Source organism: Rhinatrema bivittatum, chromosome 8, assembly GCF_901001135.1.
Source record: "Rhinatrema bivittatum chromosome 8, aRhiBiv1.1, whole genome shotgun sequence".
NCBI classification, from domain to species: Eukaryota; Metazoa; Chordata; class Amphibia; order Gymnophiona; family Rhinatrematidae; genus Rhinatrema; species Rhinatrema bivittatum.
Window position 1 is genome coordinate 274859443 of NC_042622.1, and position 18899 is coordinate 274878341.

The 18899-nt window shown below is 44.4% G+C and overlaps 1 protein-coding gene across 14 annotated transcripts in view; it reads right to left on the reverse strand.

The window, feature by feature from the left end:
• MUC16 (mucin 16, cell surface associated) overlaps positions 1-18899 on the reverse strand; it is a 161524-nt gene that overhangs the window by 110163 nt on the left and 32462 nt on the right. For all 14 annotated transcript variants that reach the window (XM_029610950.1, XM_029610960.1, XM_029610949.1 and 11 more), the window contains 2 exons: positions 9875-10003; positions 198-326 (listed from right to left, as the gene is read on the reverse strand). In XM_029610950.1, the coding sequence (XP_029466810.1) occupies positions 198-326; positions 9875-10003 (258 nt within the window). The remainder of the gene's footprint in view (positions 1-197; positions 327-9874; positions 10004-18899) is intronic.

Consider the following 18899-nt stretch of genomic DNA (forward strand, 5'->3'; position numbering starts at 1 on the left):
ACAGGAAGTCTGAGGATCTCTCAGGATTCACAGGATATTCTCTGTGTTTTCTGGCTGCTAATAACTTATTTTGATACTTATTCCATACATCAATTGAGAGATTTTAGATTGGTGAATTCCTTTGTTTTTGGAAATTCCAGCAGAATATGGAAAGAAGCCTTGATAAATAACCGTTTTCGTGCAGCTGTAGCCCTTACCTGCAGTAGTGGTCCTGGTACTTGAGGGTGGTGCTGTCGACTGAGGAGTGCTCTGTGGAGTTGTGGCATTCGGCTTTACTTCGATTGGCTTGTTCGTGACTGGGTTAATAATTTCTTCAGTTATTATACCTGATACAAATAAATACTTCCGTCAGCAGAAGACAAAAGAATGCAGATGTGCCATGTTGCAAAAGGAAGACCAAGGAGCTATGACTCTTTTTTTTAACCTACCTTGGGTTTCTAAAGTATTTATTGCCACACAATGTTTTTTTTTGTGTTATTACCATTATATTATAGTACGAGCAGTTCCCTTTGGAGACTGCATGTCTTTCACATTATTCGGTTATGAGGCATTCTAGTACAGGGAGAGCTTGTCTATCCGTCTGTCTGTCCCTGACATTCATTCACTGGCCAAGACCTGGCAGGTAAGATGCTGTGATTACATATGTTTGGTATTCGGACTGTAGGAAAGCCTTCAGATTGAGTAATAAGTAATGATAATTTGTACATTATTATATCTTCTTAGTTGATTGGACAGGGATTATATCAACTACAGAAAATGTAGTGGTCCCATAAGAACATAAGAAATTGCCATGCTGGGTCAGACCAAGGGTCCATCAAGCCCAGCATCCTGTTTCCAACAGTGGCCAATCCAAGGCCACAAGAACCTGGCAAGTACCCAAACACTAAGAAGATCCCATGCTACTGATGCAGTTAATAGCAGTGGCTGTTCCCTAAGTAAACTTGATTAATAGCAATTAATGGACTTCTCCTCCAAGAACTTATCCAATCCTTTTTTAAACCCAGCTACACTAACTGCACTAACCACATCCTCTGGCAACAAATTCCAGAGCTTTATTGTGCATTGAGTGAAAAAGAATTTTCTCCGATTAGTTTTAAATGTGCTACTTGCTAACTTCATGGAATGCCCCCTAGTCCTTCTATTATTCGAAAGTGTAAATAACCGATTCACATCTACTCGTTCAAGACCTCTCATGATCTTAAACACCTCTATCATACCCTCCCTCAGCCATCTCTTCTCCAAGCTGAAAAGTCCTAACCTCTTTAGTCTTTCCTCATAGGGGAGCTGTTCCATCCCCTTTATCATTTTGGTAGCCCTTCTCTGTACCTTCTCCATCGCAATTATATCTTTATTGAGATGCGGTGACCAGAATTGTACACAGTATTCAAGGTGCGGTCTCACCATGGAGCGATACAGCGGCATTATGACATTTTCCGTTGTATTAACTATTCCCTTCCCAGTTTGTGACATTATTATAAAGCTGAAGTAGCCAATAAATATCACAATATTTCCCAATCCTGTCCAGGAGGCATAACAGACCAGACTGATTTTCAGGAGAGTTACAATGAGTATGCAAGGCATACATTTGCAAGATGAGTTCACCAATATATGCAAATCTATCTCATGCATAATCATTTTAGATATCCTGATACCAGTCCTGTTTCTTGTGAATGCAGGACAGGGTATGGGACCACTGAGATATCATCATATTAATTAACTGCCAGCCACCAAAATTACTTTGGCTGTTACTCTGAGCTCATGACAGCTGTACCAGGACACTAATGCTTCCAACAAAAGAATTACTCAAATGTGCAATATATGTTATTCTGTTCATTCTTTATACAGTTCATATGTCTCCTTCAGTTTTAGGGAAGTAGAAAGCAAGTGCTCATTCATACACACAGATTGTCCATGGGGCAAGCTCATGAATTTTCAACTGACCGAAAGAGAATGTAAGCCACAGTCATGCCATACAAGCATACTTAAAAAACGGTACTTCTTACTTGCTGTTGATGTTACAGCCACCAATGTGCTTCCAGATGCTGCAAAAGGGTTTGTTGTACTTATGGTTTTGACAGTGGTTACTGGGCTTTTGTTTGTCTCTATAATAGTGGATTTCAATGGAATTGTGGTATCCCCATTAACGGTTATTGTATTGGATCCAAAGGTTCTAATGGTTGATGTCCCTGTCTGAGCAGTGATGATTTCTTTGGGTAATGCCAGTGAGGTAGTTCCAATAGTAGTGGTCCTGCTTTCAGTTTTTGTGGTGGTAACTGGTACACTGCTTGTTGTTTTTGCTGAGGTTGTTCCTATAGATGTACCTATAGTACTCTTAGCTGTTGTCACTGCAGTGCTTGCATTAGATATGAGTATTGGAGTTGTAGCTGAAGCCATAGGGGCTGATATATTTATCACTTCTGTGGTTGAGCTTTTAATTGCCGTGGTGGTAACTGCTAGAGTGCTTGTTGCCTGTATTGAAGATGCTCCTGCACTTGTGACAGAACTGTGAGCAGCTGTTGCTCTAGTGCTTGTTGTGATTGTTGGTGTTGTCGTCAGAAGAAAAGAGGATGAAGTACTAATTGATTCTGTAGATGTGCCTTCAGGTGCTTTTGTGATTGCTGGTACACTGTTTGTTGGTTGTGGCAGGACTGCTCCTGCAGTTGTCACTGTGGAACTCTGAGTAGATGTTGCTGTAGTGCTAGCTGTAATTGTGACTGTTGGTGTAGTAGTTGGAACAGTTTTGGGTGACTTACTAATAACTTCTGAAGTCATGCTTTCAGGAGTTCCAGTTGTTGCTGTAACACTACCTATGGGCTGTAGGGAGGATTTTTCTACAGTTGTCCCTGTGGTAATTGGAGAAGCTGTTGATGTACTGCCTACTTTTGGTGTGATTGTTGAAACAATAGTTGCAGTTGTGTCTATCAGTTGTGTGGTTGTGCTTTTAGGTAAAATGGTTGTAGCTACAGGTGTGCTTGTAGTCTGTGCTGTGGTATTTCTGGGAAGTATGCCTGTGGAACTCTGAGCAGCTGTTGCTGTAGTGATAGCCGTGGTTGTGGCTGTTGGTATAGTATTTAGAACAGTTGTGAGTGATGTACCAATAATGTTTATTGTTGTGCTTTCAAATGTTGTGGTGGTTGCTGTTACACTGCTTGTAGGATGTGGGGAAGTTGTTCCTAAATTTGTTCCTGTGGAACTTTGAGTAGGTATAGCTGTAGTGTTTGCTATGTTTGTGACTGTTGGGCTGGTAATTGAAACAGTTATGGTTGATGTACTAATTACTTCTGTAGTGGTGCTTTCAGGTGTTATGATGGTTGCTGTTACAATGCTTGTAGGCTGTTTGGAGGTTTTTCCTTCAATTGTCCCAGTGGAATTCTGATTATTTGTTGTTGTAGTACTTGTGGTTGTGACTGTAGGTGTGGTAGTTGGAATAGTTGTGGTTCCATGAATTATTTTCATGGTTGTGCTTTCAGATGTTGTTCTGGTTGCTGTGACACTGCTTCTGGGCTGCAGGGAGGTTGTTTCTGCAGTATTCCTTGTGAAACGTGGAGCATTTGTCACTGTAGTGTTTGCTGTGGATGTGGGTGTTGAAACAGTTGTGCCTGTGGAACTCTCAACTGGTGTTTCTGTAGTGTTTACTATAGCTGTGGCTGTTGATTTTGTAGTTGGAGCAGTAGTGAATGAAGTACTTATCAACTGTGAAGTTGTGCTTTCGGGTGCTGATGTGGTTGCTGGTGCACTGCTTGCTGGCTTTTGGGAGGTTGTTTCTATAGTTATAGCTGAGGAGCTTTGAGCAGCAGTTGCTGTAGTGGTTGACGAGGTTGAGACTGCAGATATTCCTGTGGTACTTTCAGTACCTATTGCTATAGTCCTTTCTGTGGATGTAGGTGATAGAACAGTAGTTGCTGATGTGCCTATTAGTTCTAAGGTAGTGCTTTTAGACACTATTGTTGTAGCTGTTGGTGTTCTTTTTGTATGTGCTGAGGTTATTCCTGCAGTTGTGCCCAGGGAATTCTGAGTAGTGCTTGCTGTGTTTGTGGGTGTTGCTGTTGGTGTTGCAGTTGCAACACTAGTGGATGAAGTACTTATCAATTGTAGAGTTGTGCTTTTAGGTGCTCTTGTGCTACTTGCTGGAGCACTGCTTGTAGGCTTTTGGGAAATTGTGCCTGCAGTTGTAGCTGTGGAACTCTGAACAGGTGATGTAGCCATGTTTGTAACTGATGGTATAGTAGTTCGAACAGTTGTGGATAATGTAATAATCTCTTCTGTGGTTGTGCTTTCAGATTTTCTGGTGGATGCTGCTACAGTGCTTGTGGACTGTGGGGAACTTGTTCCTGCTCTTATCCCTGTGGTACTTAGAGCACCTGTCACTGTAGTGATTGCTGTGGATGTGGGTGATGAAACAGTAGTTGCTGATGTGATAATCAATTCTGTGATTATGCTTTTAGGCACTGTTGTTGTAGCTTCTGGTGTGCTTGTTACTTGTGATGAGTTTGTTTCTGCAATTGTACCTGTAGAACTCTGAGGGGGTGTTGCAGTAGTGCTCACTATGGTTGTGGCTGTTGTTGTTGTAGTTGAAACAGTAGTAGAAGTACTTTTCAATTGTGTAGTTGTGCTTTCAGGTTTTGTTGTGGTTGCTGGTGCACTGCTTGTTGGCTTTTGAGAGATTGCTCCTGCAGTTGTTCCTATTGAGTTTTCAGCAGGTGTTGAAGGGCTAGCCGTGGTTGTAACTGATGTTGCAGTAATTGGGACAATTCTAGGTGATGTACTTTCAGGTGGTATGGTTGATGCTCGTGCACTGATTGTTGGCCTTGGGGAGGTTGTGCCTGTAGATCTCCCTGTGATACTTGGAGCACCTGTCACAGTAGTGCTTGCTGTCGATATGGGTGATGAAACAATAGTTGCTGATGTGCTAATCAGTTCTGTAGTTGTGCTTTTAGACTCTGTTGTTGTAGATGCTGGTGTGCTTGTTGCCTGTGCTGAAATTGTTCTTGCAGTTGTGCCTGTGGAACTCTGAGGAGGTATTGTAGTAGTGCTTGCAATGGGTATGGCTTTTGGTGTTGTAGTTGGAACAGTTATGGATGAAGCACTTATCAATTGAGTAATTGTGCTTTCAAGTGCTGTTGAGGCTGCTGGTACATTGATTGTTGACTTTTGAGAGGTTGTTCCTATAGTTGTACCTTTTGAACTCTGAGCATGTTTTGTAGAGCTAGCTGTGTTTGTGACTGATGGTACAGTAGTTCGAACAGTTATAGGTGATGTACTTAACAACTGTGTAATTGTGTTTTCAGGTGGTGTGGTTGTTGCTAGTGTACGCCTTGTTGGCTTTAGGGTGGTTGTGCCTGCAAATTTCACTGTAGTATTTTGAATACCACTTGCTGTAGTGCTTGCTGTGGAAGTGGGTGATGAAACAGAAGTTGCTGATGTGCTTATTAGTTCTATGTTTGTGCTTTTAGGCACTGTTTTTGTAGCAGGTGATGTGCTTGTTCCCTGTGCTGACATTAATCCTGCAGTTGTGCCTGTAGAACTCAGTGCAGTTATTGCTGTAGTGCTTGCTGTGGTTGTGAATGTTGTTGTAGTTGTTTGGAAAGTTGTGGGTGTTGTACTTAATGGTGTAGATATGCTTTCAGGTATTGTGGTTGTTGCTGGTACACTGCTTATTGGCTGAGGTGTAGTTGTTGCTGCAGTTGTGGTAGAACTCTGTGTAGGTGTTGCTGTAGTGTTTGCTGTAGTTGTGGATTTTGGTGTTGTAGTTGGAGAGGTTGTGGGTGATGTACTTATCAATTGTGTAGTTATGCTCCCAGGTCCTGTTGTGGTTGCTGATGAATTGCTTGGTGACTGAGGGGTGATTGTTGTTTTTGCAGTTGTAGTGGTTGAACTCTGTGTAGGTATTGTTGTGATTGCTGTGGTTGAAGCTGTTGGAGTTGTAGGTGGAGAGGTTTTGGGTGATATAGTTAGCAATTGAGTAGGTGTGCTTCCAGATGCTGTTTTGGTTGCTGGTGCACTGCTTATTGGCTCTGAGGTGGTTGTTCTTGCAGTTGTAGCTGTGGAACTCTGTACAGTTGTTGCTATAAAGCTTGCTGTGGTTGTGACTGTTGTGGTAGTAGTTGGAAAATGTGTGGGTGATGAACTTAATGATATACTTGTGCTTTCAGGTGCTGTGGTTGTTGCTGATGCAGTGGTTGGTGGCTGAGGGGTGGTTGTTCCAGTAGATCTAGAGGTAGAACTCTGTGCAGGTGTTGCTGTAGTGCTTGTTGTGGTTATGGCTGTTGGTGCTATGGTTGGAGAATTTGTGGGTGATGTACTTATCAATTGTGAAGTTGTACCTTCAATTGCTGTTGTGATTACTGATGCACTCCTTGTTCTCTGTTTGGAGGTTGTTCCTGCAGTTGTAGCTGTGGGACTCTGAACAGTTGTTGCTGTACTGCTACCTGTGGTTGTGACTGTTGATGCAGTAGTTGGAACAGTAGTGGGTGATGTACTTACTAGTGTAGTTGTGTTTTTGGGTGATGTGGTTGTTGCTGGTGCACTGCTGGTTGGCTGAGGTGTGGTTGTTCCTCCATTTGTAGAGGTAGTACTCTGTGAAGGTGTTGCTGTAGTGCTTGCTGTGGTAGTGGCTGTTGGTGTTGTACTTGGAGAAGTTGTACGTGATGTACTTCTCAGTTGTGAAGTTGTCTTTGCAAGTGCTGATGTGGTTACTGATGCACTCCTTGTTGTTTCTTCAGAGATTGTTCCTGCAGTTGTAGCAGTTGATACTCTACTGCTAGGTATAGTTGTGACTGTTAGTGTAATAGTTGGAGTTTTGAGTGATGTACTTAACTGTGTAGTTGTGCTTTCAGGTGCTGTGGTTGTTGCTTGTGCACTTCTTCTTGGCTGAGGGGTGGTTGTTCCTGCAGTTGTAGCTGTGGAACTCTGCAAAGGTGTTGCTGTAATACTTGCTGTGGTTGGGGCTGTTGGTGTTGCAGTTGGAGTGGTTGTGGATGATGTACTTATCAACTGCGAAGTTGTGCTTTGAGTTGCTGTTGTGGTTGCTGGTGCACTACTTGTTATCTTTTGGGAGGTAGTTCCTGCAGTTGTAGCTGTGGAACTCTGAGCGGTTGTTGCTGTACTACTGGTTAAGGTTGTGAATGTTGGTGTAGTAGCTGGAACTGTATTTGTTGATGTACTTAATTGTGTAGTTGTGCTTTCAGGTGCTGTGGTTGTTGCATATGCATTGTTTGTTGGCTGAGGTGTGTTTTTACCTGCAGTTGTAGCTGTGGAACTCTGTAAAGGTGTTGCTGTAATACTTGCTTTGGTTGTGGTTGTTGGTGTTGTAGTGGGAATAGTTCTGGTTGATGTACTTATCAATTGTGTAGTTGTGGTTTCAGGTAGTGTGGTTGTTGTTTGTGCACTGATTGTTGGCTGTGAGGAGGTTGTACCTGCATTTGTCCCTGTGGTACTTGGAACACCTGTCACTATAGTGCTTGCTATGGATATGGGTGATGAAACAGTAGTTGCTGATGTGCTTATTAGTTCTTTGGTTGTGCTTTTAGGGACTGTTGTTGTAGCTGGTGTGCTTGTTGCCTGTGCTGAGGTTATTCCTATAGTTGTGCCTGTGGAACTCTGATGAACTGTTGCTGTAGTGCTTGCTGTGATTGTGCCTGTTAGCATTGAAGTGGGAACAATAGTGGATGAATAAGTTATGAATTGTGTAGTTGTGCTTTTAGTTTCTGTTGTGGTTGCTGGTGTACTGCTTGTTGATTTTTGGGAGGTTGGCCCTGCAGTTGTAGCTGTGGAAGTCTGAGCAGGTGTTGTAGAGCTAGCCGTGATTGAGACTGATGGTGTAGCAGTTGGAACAGTTGTGGGTAATGTACTTATCATTTGTGTAGTTGTACTTTCATGTGGTAAGGTTGTTGGTGCACTATTTGAATGTTTTGGGGTAGTTGTGCCTGCCATTTTCCAGGTAGTATTTGAAGCACCTGTCGCTGTAGTGCTTGCTGTTGATGTGAATGATGAGACAGTAGTTACTGATGTGCTTATCAGTTCTCTGGTTATGCTTTTAGGGACTGTTGTAGCTGCTGGTGTGCTTGTTCCCTGTGCTGAGATTATGCCTACAGTTGTGCCTGTGGAACTCTGAGCAGGTGTTGCTGTAGTGCTTGATATGATTGTGGCTATTGGTTTTGTTATTGGAACAGTATTAAATGCTGTAGTTGTGACTATTGAGTTAGTGCTTGTAGGTGCTCTGGTGGTAGACACTATACTATTTGTGGTCTGTACTGATGTTGTGGAGGCAGCTGTGCCTGCGGTATTTTCAGTAGCTCTGGTTGTGGTTGTTGGTATGATGCTAGGCTGATAAGTGGTTTCTTTGGTTAAAGTCATTAATGTGCTAATTCTAGGTTCTGAAGCAGTGGTTGTTACTAGTGCACTGCTTGTAGTCTGAGCTGACATTATCAATTCAGTTGTTTTCATGGTTGTTACTTGTGAAGTGCTTTCCGCAGCTGTACTGGCAGAAATTGCCTTGCTTGTGGTCTCTTCAGCTGTGGTTGTAGCTGGTGTGGAGGTAGAAAATACTGTACTCTTGATTGTAGTGGTTGTTTCTTCAATGACAGAGTAGAATATGTTACAGATGTCCACATGGGAACCCAACTAAGTACTTCCTGTGCTTAGCTGTACAAGGTTGTCATGTAACAACTATCAAATTTGACTCTTGTTGAAATGGAATTTCTACTTTAGTTTCCTTACAAATATGAAATATGTTCCTTTCCAAAATGACATGATAGCAGGAGCAAATCAGCATTATCAAACACTGCAATATCATTCTTAGAATGAATTTATCTTAAAATCAGGAAGAGTAATGTTATGGGCTTGTGGAGGCTTTAAGAGGAGCTTCAGGGAAATTATTACATTATTGATAATGTCTTCTCTCACTTCCCTGGGTCTGTTCATCCTTCAAGAATCTCCAGTTGATGATCTATAGGCCCTCTCGCTCCCTTCTCCACATTTATTAGAGTAGGCTACTTACCCCTGCCTTCTTCTCCTTCCATTTATTTTCCTGCTTCCTTAATCTTCTCATATTAGAAACTTTCAAAGATTGCTGAGTTATTGAATATAGGTGCTTATGTGGGGCGCCTACATTCAGAGACTTTAGGGGCCTAGAAAACTTATTTCACCATAGGCCCAACCTTAACAAGAGGCATGTAATGTTGGATTGGTATAACTTTAGGTAACTAAATTTAGGGAGTGTAAAGGGAGAACCTAACCTTAGGTACCTAAATTAGGGAATCAGTGCTGCATCCCTAAGTTCATTCTCCTGCTCTGGGCAAGGCCCTGGCTTCGCCCACTTTTAGGGCACCAAAATTAAAATGCTCAGACATGGCAGATTTAAACATTCAAAAGTATAGGTGCCTAGCTCTTAAATTAGGCACAGTATACATTTTAAATATCGTGTTCTGTGTTATGTAACTAGATCTGCCTCTTAGTAAGTTTACAGCCACTCATCAGCTAAATATGGAATCTAGATAGTAATTATGCAATTCCAAATTACTCTCCCGGTATTCAATAAATATCTTTTACCTTAGAGGAAGAAATTCTTACCGAGCACCATCTCACATCCTAGTGTTTCGAGGTTCTTTATACTTTTCTAGGCCTGCCTGTTCTAGTTTTCCCTTTCCATACTATGACATATATTCCTGTGGTTTTCTCTCTGTATTTATTTTACAATGTGATTTCACGTACGCTGCAGCCATCCAGTTCAATAAATGTAGTTGGTGAGAACCCAGAGGATCTCAGTTGAGACTTTCCCTTGAGGCTCTCTGCACTGCTCTCTTACTGAGCGAGCAGGGAATGAATCCAGGAACCACTATCGTGATTGCCTTTGCTGTACGACTGTACTACTTACCTGCACTAGTGGTCCTGGTACTTGTGAGTGGTGCTGTAGTTGGAGCAGTGCTCTGTGGAGTTGTGGAGTTTGGTTTTCCTCCAAGTGGACTGTTCGTTACTGGGTTAATGAGTTCTTCAGTTACTATACCTGAAATAAATAAATGAATAAATATTTTGATCTGAAGAAATCAAGAGAATGTAGATGTCATGTTGTAAAAAGAAAGCCAAACAGGAATGACCTTTTTTTAAATTTATCATGTTTCTAGAGTATTTTTTACCAAATGATATTTTTTTTCTTTGCAACTACCTTTTTATTAATTTACAAGACATTCAGTTCACTTTGGAGACTGCATCTCATTCATTTAATTCAGTTATTAGGTTTCTAATACAGGGAGATCTGGTCCATTCATCTGTCTGTCCGTGACCCTCGATCACTGGCAATATTATGGGAAGTAGGATATTGCACTTTAATTTCTGTTCAGCATGTGATGTGGAAGTCGCATTGGATGGGTTTCTTGCTTTTCTTGCACACATTGCAAGCTGTACAAGAACTCAAGGCCTACAACTACCTCTTGTGAGCACACGACTACATTCTTCAACGATACCTGAACTATTGTGGGATTCTCTGCTGTGTACCCTGTGCCGTATTCTCCCCAGTAGAACTCATTCCGGTAAACCCTGCCCTGCAGGTTATTACCGCACCATCTACAGGATCACATTCTGGGTTTCTGGATCTCAGACTATCTTCTCATCATCTCCACAGAACAGTCATCCACGGCATACCCCGCAATGCGGGACACTACCACATCTGTATGTCTGAGGTATTGCTACACTTCTGAAGAAACTGTCTGGCGCACCCCGCTCCGTGGCCCATGGAGCGGAGTGCGCTCCGTGGGCTGAGGGCCGTGGGCTGAGGGCCGTGGGCTGAGCGATAAACCCCCGATTGTGACTATCGGAGGTTTATCCCTCAGCTCAGAACTGAACTTTATTACAGCTCCCGCTCTGCGGGCTCTGCTTTCCTTTTCTGCATAATAAAGACTCTTTCTTACAGCTCTGTCCTAGACCACTGAGACCACACCTACCGATGGTGAGGCTCACTGGGCTCCTCCCTGTGCATGGAGACACCTCTCACCTCGGCCCAGGGTTCACACTTTTACAACAAACATAACAATGAGTTTCCATCAGGAGTTCACCAATATATGCATCTCAAACTAATTCAAACTTATGATGAATATCAAAAAAACAGTTCCATTTGTTGAGAATGCAGGATACAGTGCGGAAACACTGATATGTCATCATATTAACAACCAGACACCAAAGTTACTACAACTTTTTCACTGACCCCATGTCAGCTGAACCAGAACACTAAAGCTACCATCATAAAAAGTATTCAAACGCAAAATATATTTTCTTCTACTCTTTCTTAATAAAGGACATAGGCCTCCTTCAGTATCTGGGAAGTGGAAATCAAGTGCTCATTCATACACACAGACTATCCGTGGGCCAAGCTCATGAATTTTCAAGACAATTTATTCCATAGTCATAGCATACATGCAGAGTTAAACAATGGCTTTTCTTACTTGTTGTTGATGGCATCATTGAGCTTACAGATGCTGTAGAAGGGTTAGTAGTTCTTGTTAAAGTTGTAACTGTTGGTGTAGTAGTTGGAGAGGTTGTGGGCGATGTACTTATCAACTGCGTAGTGGTGCTTTCAGTTGCTGTTGAGGTTGTTGGTGCACTACTTGTTATCTTTTGGGAGGTTGTTCCTGCAGTTGTAGCTGTAGAGCTCTGAGCAGTTGTTGCTGTACTGATTCCTGTGCTTGTGACTGTATTTGGAACAGTAGAGGCTGATGAACTTAATTGTGTAGTTGTGCTCGTAGGGGTTGTCGTTGCTGATGAAATGCTGGTTGGCTGAGGTGTGGTTGTCCCTGCAGTTGTAGTGGTAGAACTCTCTGTAGAGCTTGCTGTACTGCTTGCTGTGGTGGTGGCTGTTGGTGTAGCAGTTGGAGAGGTTGTGGGCGATGTACTTCTCAACTGCGTAGTTGTGCTTTTGGTTGCTGTTAAGGTTGTTGGTCCACTACTTGTTATCTTTTGGGAGGTTGTTCCTGCAGTTGTAGCTGTGGAACTCTGAGCAGTTGTTGCGGTACTGATTGCTGTTCTTGTGACTGTAGTTGGAACAGTAGAGGCTGATGAACTTAATTGTGTAGTTGTGCTCACAGGGGTTGTGGTTGCTGATGAACTGCTGGTTGGCTGAGGTGTGGTTGTCCCTGCAGTTGTAGTGGTAGAACTCTCTGTAGAGCTTGCTGTACTGCTTGCTGTGGTGGTGGCTTTTTGTGTAGTAGTTGGAGAGGTTGTGGGCGATGTACTTGTCAACTGCGTAGATGTGCTTTCAGTTGCTGTTGAGGTTGTTAGTGCACTACTTGTTATCTTTTGGGAGGTTGTTCCTGCAGTTGTAGCTGTGGAACTCTGAGCAGTTGTTGCTGTACTGATTGCTGTGCTTGTGACTTTAGTTGGAAGAGTAGAGGGTGATGTACTTAATTGTGTAGTTGTGCTTGCAGGGGTTGTGGTTGCTGTTGAACCGCTGGTTGGCTGAGATGTGGTTGTCCCTGCAGTTGTAGTGGTAGAACTCTGTGTAGAGCTTGTTGTTTTGGTGGCTGTTGGTGTAGCAGTTGGAGAGGTTGTGGGCGATGTACTTGTCAACTGCGTAGTTGTGCTTTTGGTTGCTGTTGAGGTTGTTGGTGCACTACTTGATATCTTTTGGGAGGTTGTTCCTGCAGTTGTAGCTGTGGAACTCTGAGCAGTTGTTGCTCTACTGATTGCTGTGCTTGTGACTGTAGTTGGAACAGTAGAGGCTGATGAACTTAATTGTGTAGTTGTGCTCGCAGGGGTTGTGGTTGCTGATGAACTGCTGGTTGGCTGAGGGGTGGTTGTCCCTGCAGTTGTTGTGGTAGAACTCTCTGTAGAACTTGCTGTACTGCTTGCTGTGGTGGAGGTGGCTTTTTGTGTAGTAGTTCGAGAGGTTGTGGGCGATGTACTTGTCAACTGCGTAGTTGTGCTTTCAGTTGCTGTTGAGGTTGTTGGTGCACTACTTGTTCTCTTTTGGGAGGTTGTTCCTGCAGTTGTAGCTGTGGAACTCTGAGCAGTTGTTGCTGTACTGATTGCTGTGCTTGTGACTTTAGTTGGAAAAGTAGAGGGTGATGTACTTAATTGTGTAGTTGTGCTTGCAGGGGTTGTGGTTGCTGTTGAACCGCTGGTTGGCTGAGATGTGGTTGTCCCTGCAGTTGTAGTGGTAGAACTCTGTGTAGAGCTTGCTGTTGTGGTGGCTGTTGGTGTAGCAGTTGGAGAGGTTGTGGGCGATGTACTTGTCAACTGCGTAGTTGTGCTTTTGGTTGCTGTTGATGTTGTTAGTGCACTACTTGTTATCTTTTGGGAGGTTATTCCTGCAGTTGTAGCTGTGGAACTCTGAGCAGTTGTTGCTGTACTGATTCCTGTGCTTGTGACTGTAGTTGGAACAGTAGAGGCTGATGAACTTAATTGTGTAGTTGTGCTCGCAGGGGCTGTGGTTGCTGATGAACTGCTGGTTGGCTGAGGTGTGGTTGTCCCTGCAGTTGTTGTGGTAGAACTCTCTGTAGAACTTGCTGTACTGCTTGCTGTGGTGGAGGTGGCTTTTTGTGTAGTAGTTCGAGAGGTTGTGGGCGATGTACTTGTCAACTGCGTAGTTGTGCTTTCAGTTGCTGTTGAGGTTTTTGGTGCACTACTTGTTCTCTTTTGGGAGGTTGTTCCTGCAGTTGTAGCTGTGGAACTCTGACCAGTTGTTGCTGTACTGATTGCTGTGCTTGTGACTGTAGTTGGAACAGTAGAGGCTGATGAACTTAATTGTGTAGTTGTGCTCGCAGGGGTTCTGGTTGCTGATGAACTGCTGGTTGGCTGAGGTGTGGTTGTCCCTGCAGTTGTAGTGGTAGTACTCTCTGTAGAGCTTGCTGTCCTGCTTGCTGTGGTGGTGGCTGTAGGTGTTGCAGTTGGAGAGGTTGTGGGCGATGTACTTGTCAACTGCGTAGTGCTTTCAGTTGATGTTGAGCTTGTTGGTGCACTACTTGTTATCTTTTGGGAGGTTGTTCCTGCAGTTGTAGCTGTGGAACTCTGGGCAGTTGATGCTGTACTGATTGCTGTGCTTGTGACTGTAGTTGGAACAGTAGAGGCTGATGAACTTAATTGTGTAGTTGTGCTCGCAGGGGTTGTGGTTGCTGATGAACTGCTGGTTGGCTGAGGGGTGGTTGTCCCTGCAGTTGTTGTGGTAGAACTCTCTGTAGAACTTGCTGTACTGCTTGCTGTGGTGGAGGTGGCTTTTTGTGTAGTAGTTCGAGAGGTTGTGGGCGATGTACTTGTCAACTGCGTAGTTGTGCTTTCAGTTGCTGTTGAGGTTGTTGGTGCACTACTTGTTCTCTTTTGGGAGGTTGTTCCTGCAGTTGTAGCTGTGGAACTCTGAGCAGTTGTTGCTGTACTGATTGCTGTGCTTGTGACTTTAGTTGGAAGAGTAGAGGGTGATGTACTTAATTGTGTAGTTGTGCTTGCAGGGGTTGTGGTTGCTGATGAACTGCTGGTTGGCTGAGGGGTGGTTGTCCCTGCAGTTGTAGTGGTAGAACTCTCTGTAGAGCTTGCTGTACTGCTTGCTGTGGTGGTGGCTGTTGGTGTAGCAGTTGGAGAGGTTGTGGGCGATGTACTTGTCAACTGCGTAGTTGTGCTTTCAGTTGCTGTTGAGGTTGTTGGTGCAATACTTGTTATCTTTTGGGAGGTAGTTCCTTCAGTTGTAGCTGTGGAACTCTGAGCAGTTGTTGCTGTACTGATTGCTGTGCTTGTGACTGTAGTTGGAACAGTAGAGACTGATGAACTTAATTGTGTAGTTGTGCTCGCAGGGGCTTGTGGTTGCTGATGAACTGCTAGGTTGGCTGAGGTGTGGTTTTCCCTGCAGTTGTAGTGGTAGAACTCTCTGTAGAGCTTGCTGTACTGCTTGCTGTGGTGAGTGGCTGTTGGTGTAGCAGTGGAGAGGTTGTGGGTGATGTACTTGTCAACTGCGTAGTTGTGCTTTCAGTTGCTGTTGAGGTTGTTGGTGCACTACTTGTTATCTTTTGGGAGGTTGTTCCTGCAGTTGTAGCTGTGGAACTCTGAGCAGTTGTTGCTGTACTGATTGCTGTGCTTGTGACTGTAGTTGGAACAGTAGAGGCTGATGTACCTAATTGTGTAGTTGTGCTTGCAGGGGTTGTGGTTGCTGTTGAAATGCTGGTTGGCTGAGATGTGGTTGTCCCTGCAGTTGTAGTGGTAGTAACTCTCGTGTAGAGCTTGCTGTACTGCTTGCTGTGGTGGTGGCTGTTAGGTGTTGCAGTTGGAGAGGTTGTGGGCGATGTACTTGTCAACTGCCTAGTGTGCTTTCAGGTTGATGTTGAGCTTGTTGGTGCACTACTGGTTATCTTTTGGGCGGTAGTTTCCTGCAGTTGTAGCTGTGGAACTCTGAGCAGTTGATGCTGTACTGATTGCTGTGCTTGTGACTGTAGTTAGGAACATTAGAGGGCTGAAGTACTTAATTGTGTAGTTGTGCTCGTAGGGGTTGTGGTTGCTGATGAAATGCTGGTTGGCTGAGGTGTGGTTGTCCTGCAGTTGTAGTGGTAGAACTCTCTGTAGAGCTTGCTGTACTGCTTGCTGTGGTGGTGGCTGTTGGTGTAGCAGTTGGAGAGGTTGTGGGCGATGTACTTGTCAACTGCGTAGTTGCTTTCAGTTGCTGTTGAGGTTGTTGGTGCACTACTTGTTATCTTTTGGGAGGTTGTTCCTGCAGTTGTAGCTGTGGAACTCTGAGCAGTTGTTGCTGTACTGATTGCTGTGCTTGTGACTGTAGTTGGAACAGTAGAGGGTGATGAACTTAATTGTGTAGTTGTGCTCGCAGGGGTTGTGGTTGCTGATGAAATGCTGGTTGGCTGAGGGGTGGTTGTCCCTGCAGTTGTTGTGGTAGAACTCTCTGTAGAACTTGCTGTACTGCTTGCTGTGGTGGAGGTGGCTTTTGTGTAGTAGTTCGAGAGGTTGTGGGCGATGTACTTGTCAACTGCGTAGTTGTGCTTTCAGTTGCTGTTGAGGTTGCTGGTGCACTACTTGTTCTCTTTTTGGAGGTTGTTCCTGCAGTTGTAGCTGTGGAACTCTGAGCAGTTGTTGCTGTACTGATTGCTGTGCTTGTGACTGTAGTTGGAACAGTAGAGGCTGATGAACTTAATTGTATAGTTGTGCTCGCAGGGGTTGTGGTTGCTGATGAACTGCTGGTTGGCTGAGGTGTGGTTGTCCCTGCAGTTGTTGTGGTAGAAATCTCTGTAGAGCTTGCTGTACTGCTTGCTGTGGTGGTGGCTTTTTGTGTAGTAGTTGGAGAGTTTGTGGGCGATGTACTTCTCAACTGCGTAGTTGTGCTTTCAGTTGCTGTTGAGGTTGTTGGTGCAATACTTGTTATCTTTTGGGAGGTAGTTCCTTCAGTTGTAGCTGTGGAACTCTGAGCAGTTGTTGCTGTGCTGATTGTTGTGCTTGTGACTGTAGTTGGAACAGTAGAGACTGATGAACTTAATTGTGTAGTTGTGCTCGCAGGGGTTGTGGTTGCTGATGAACTGCTGGTTGTCTGAGGTGTGGTTGTCCCTGCAGTTGTAGTGGTAGAACTCTCTGTAGAGCTTGCTGTACTGCTTGCTATGGTGGTGGCTGTAGGTGTAGCAGTTGGAGAGGTTGTGGGTGATGTACTTGTCAACTGCGTAGTTGTGCTTTCAGTTGCTGTTGAGGTTGTTGGTGCACTACTTGTTATATTTTGGGAGGTTGTTCCTGCAGTTGTAGCTGTGGAACTCTGAGCAGTTGTTGCTGTACTGATTGCTGTGCTTGTGACTGTAGTTGGAACAGTAGAGGCTGATGAACTTAATTGTGTAGTTGTGCTCGCAGGGGTTGTGGTTGCTGATGAACTGCTAGTTGGCTGAGGTGTGGTTGTCCCTGCAGTTGTAGTGGTAGAAGTCTCTGTAGAGCTTGCTGTACTGCTTGCTGTGGTGATGGCTGTTGGTGTAGCAGTGGGAGAGGTTGTGGGCGATGTACTTGTCAACTGCGTAGTTGTGCTTTCAGTTGCTGTTGAGGTTGTTGGTGCACTACTTGTTATCTTTTGGGAGGTAGTTCCTGCAGTTGTAGCTGTGGAACTCTGAGCAGTTGTTGCTGTACTGATTGCTGTGCTTGTGACTGTAGTTGGAACAGTAGAGGGTGATGTACCTAATTGTGTAGTTGTGCTTGCAGGGGTTGTGGTTGCTGTTGAAATGCTGGTTGGCTGAGATGTGGTTGTCCCTGCAGTTGTAGTGGTAGAACTCTGTGTAGAGCTTGCTTTACTGCTTGCTGTGGTCGTGGCTGTTGGTGTAGCAGTTGGAGAGGTTGTGGGCGATGTACTTGTCAACTGCGTAGTTGTGCTTTTGGTTGCTGTTGAGGTTGTTGGTGCACTACTGGTTATCTTTTGGGAGGTTGTTCCTGCAGTTGTAGCTGTGGAACTCTGAGCATTTGTTGCTGTACTGATTGCTGTGCTTGTGACTGTAGTTGGAACAGTAGAGGGTGAAGTACTTAATTGTGTAGTTGTGCTTGCAGGGGTTGTGGTTGCTGATGAACTGCTAGTTGGCCGAGGTGTGGTTGTCCCTGCAGTTGTAGTGGTAGAACTCTCTGTAGAGCTTGCTGTACTGCTTGCTGTGGTGGTGGCTTTTTGTGTAGTAGTTGGAGAGGTTGTGGGCGATGTACTTCTCAACTGCGTAGTTGTGCTTTCAGTTGCTTTTGAGGTTGTTGGTGCAATACTTGTTATCTTTTGGGAGGTAGTTCCTTCAGTTGTAGCTGTGGAACTCTGAGCAGTTGTTGCTGTGCTGATTGCTGTGCTTGTGACTGTAGTTGGAACAGTAGAGGCTGATGAACTTAATTGTGTAGTTGTGCTCGCAGGTGTTGTGGTTGCTGATGAACTGCTGGTTGGCTGAGGTGTGGTTGTCCCTGCAGTTGTAGTGGTAGAACTCTCTGTAGAGCTTGCTGTACTGCTTGCTGTGGTGATGGCTGTTGGTGTAGCAGTTGGAGAGGTTGTGGGCGATGTACTTGTCAACTGCGTAGTTGTGCTTTCAGTTGATGTTGAGGTTCTTGGTGCACTGCTTGTTATCTTTTGGGAGGTTGTTCCTGCAGTTGTAGCTGTGGAACTCTGAGCAGTTGTTGCTGTACTGATTGCTGTGCTTGTGACTGTAGTTGGAACAGTAGAGACTGATGGACTTAATTGTGTAGTTGTGTTCGCAGGGGTTGTGGTTGCTGATGAACTGCTGGTTGGCTGAGGTGTGGTTGTCCCTGTAGTTGTAGTGGTAGAACTCTCTGTAGAGCTTGTTGTTCTGCTTGCTGTGGTTGTGGCTGTAGGTGTTGCAGTTGGAGAGGTTGTGGGCGATGTACTTGTCAACTGCGTAGTTGTCCTTTCAGTTGCTGTTGAGGTTGTTGGTGCACTACTTGTTATCTTTTGGGAGGTTGTTCCTGCAGTTGTAGCTGTGGAACTCTGAGCAGTTGTTGCTGTACTGATTGCTGTGCTTGTGACTGTAGTTGGAACAGTAGAGACTGATGGACTTAATTGTGTAGTTGTGTTCGCAGGGGTTGTGGTTGCTGATGAACTGCTGGTTGGCTGAGGTGTGGTTGTCCCTGTAGTTGTAGAGGTAGAACTCTCTGTAGAGCTTGCTGTTCTGCTTGCTGTGGTTGTGGCTGTAGGTGTTGCAGTTGGAGAGGTTGTGGGCGATGTACTTGTCAACTGCGTAGTTGTGCTTTCAGTTGATGTTGAGCTTGTTGGTGCACTGCTTGTTATCTTTTGGGAGGTTGTTCCTGCAGTTGCAGCTGTGGAACTTTGGGCAGTTGATGCTGTACTTATTGCTGTAGTTGTAACTATATTGGGAGATGTACTTAATTGTGTAGGTGTGCTTGTAGGGTTTGTGGTTGCTGGTGCACTGGTTGTAGTCTGAGTTGACGTTATCAGTTCAGTTGTTTTCATGGTT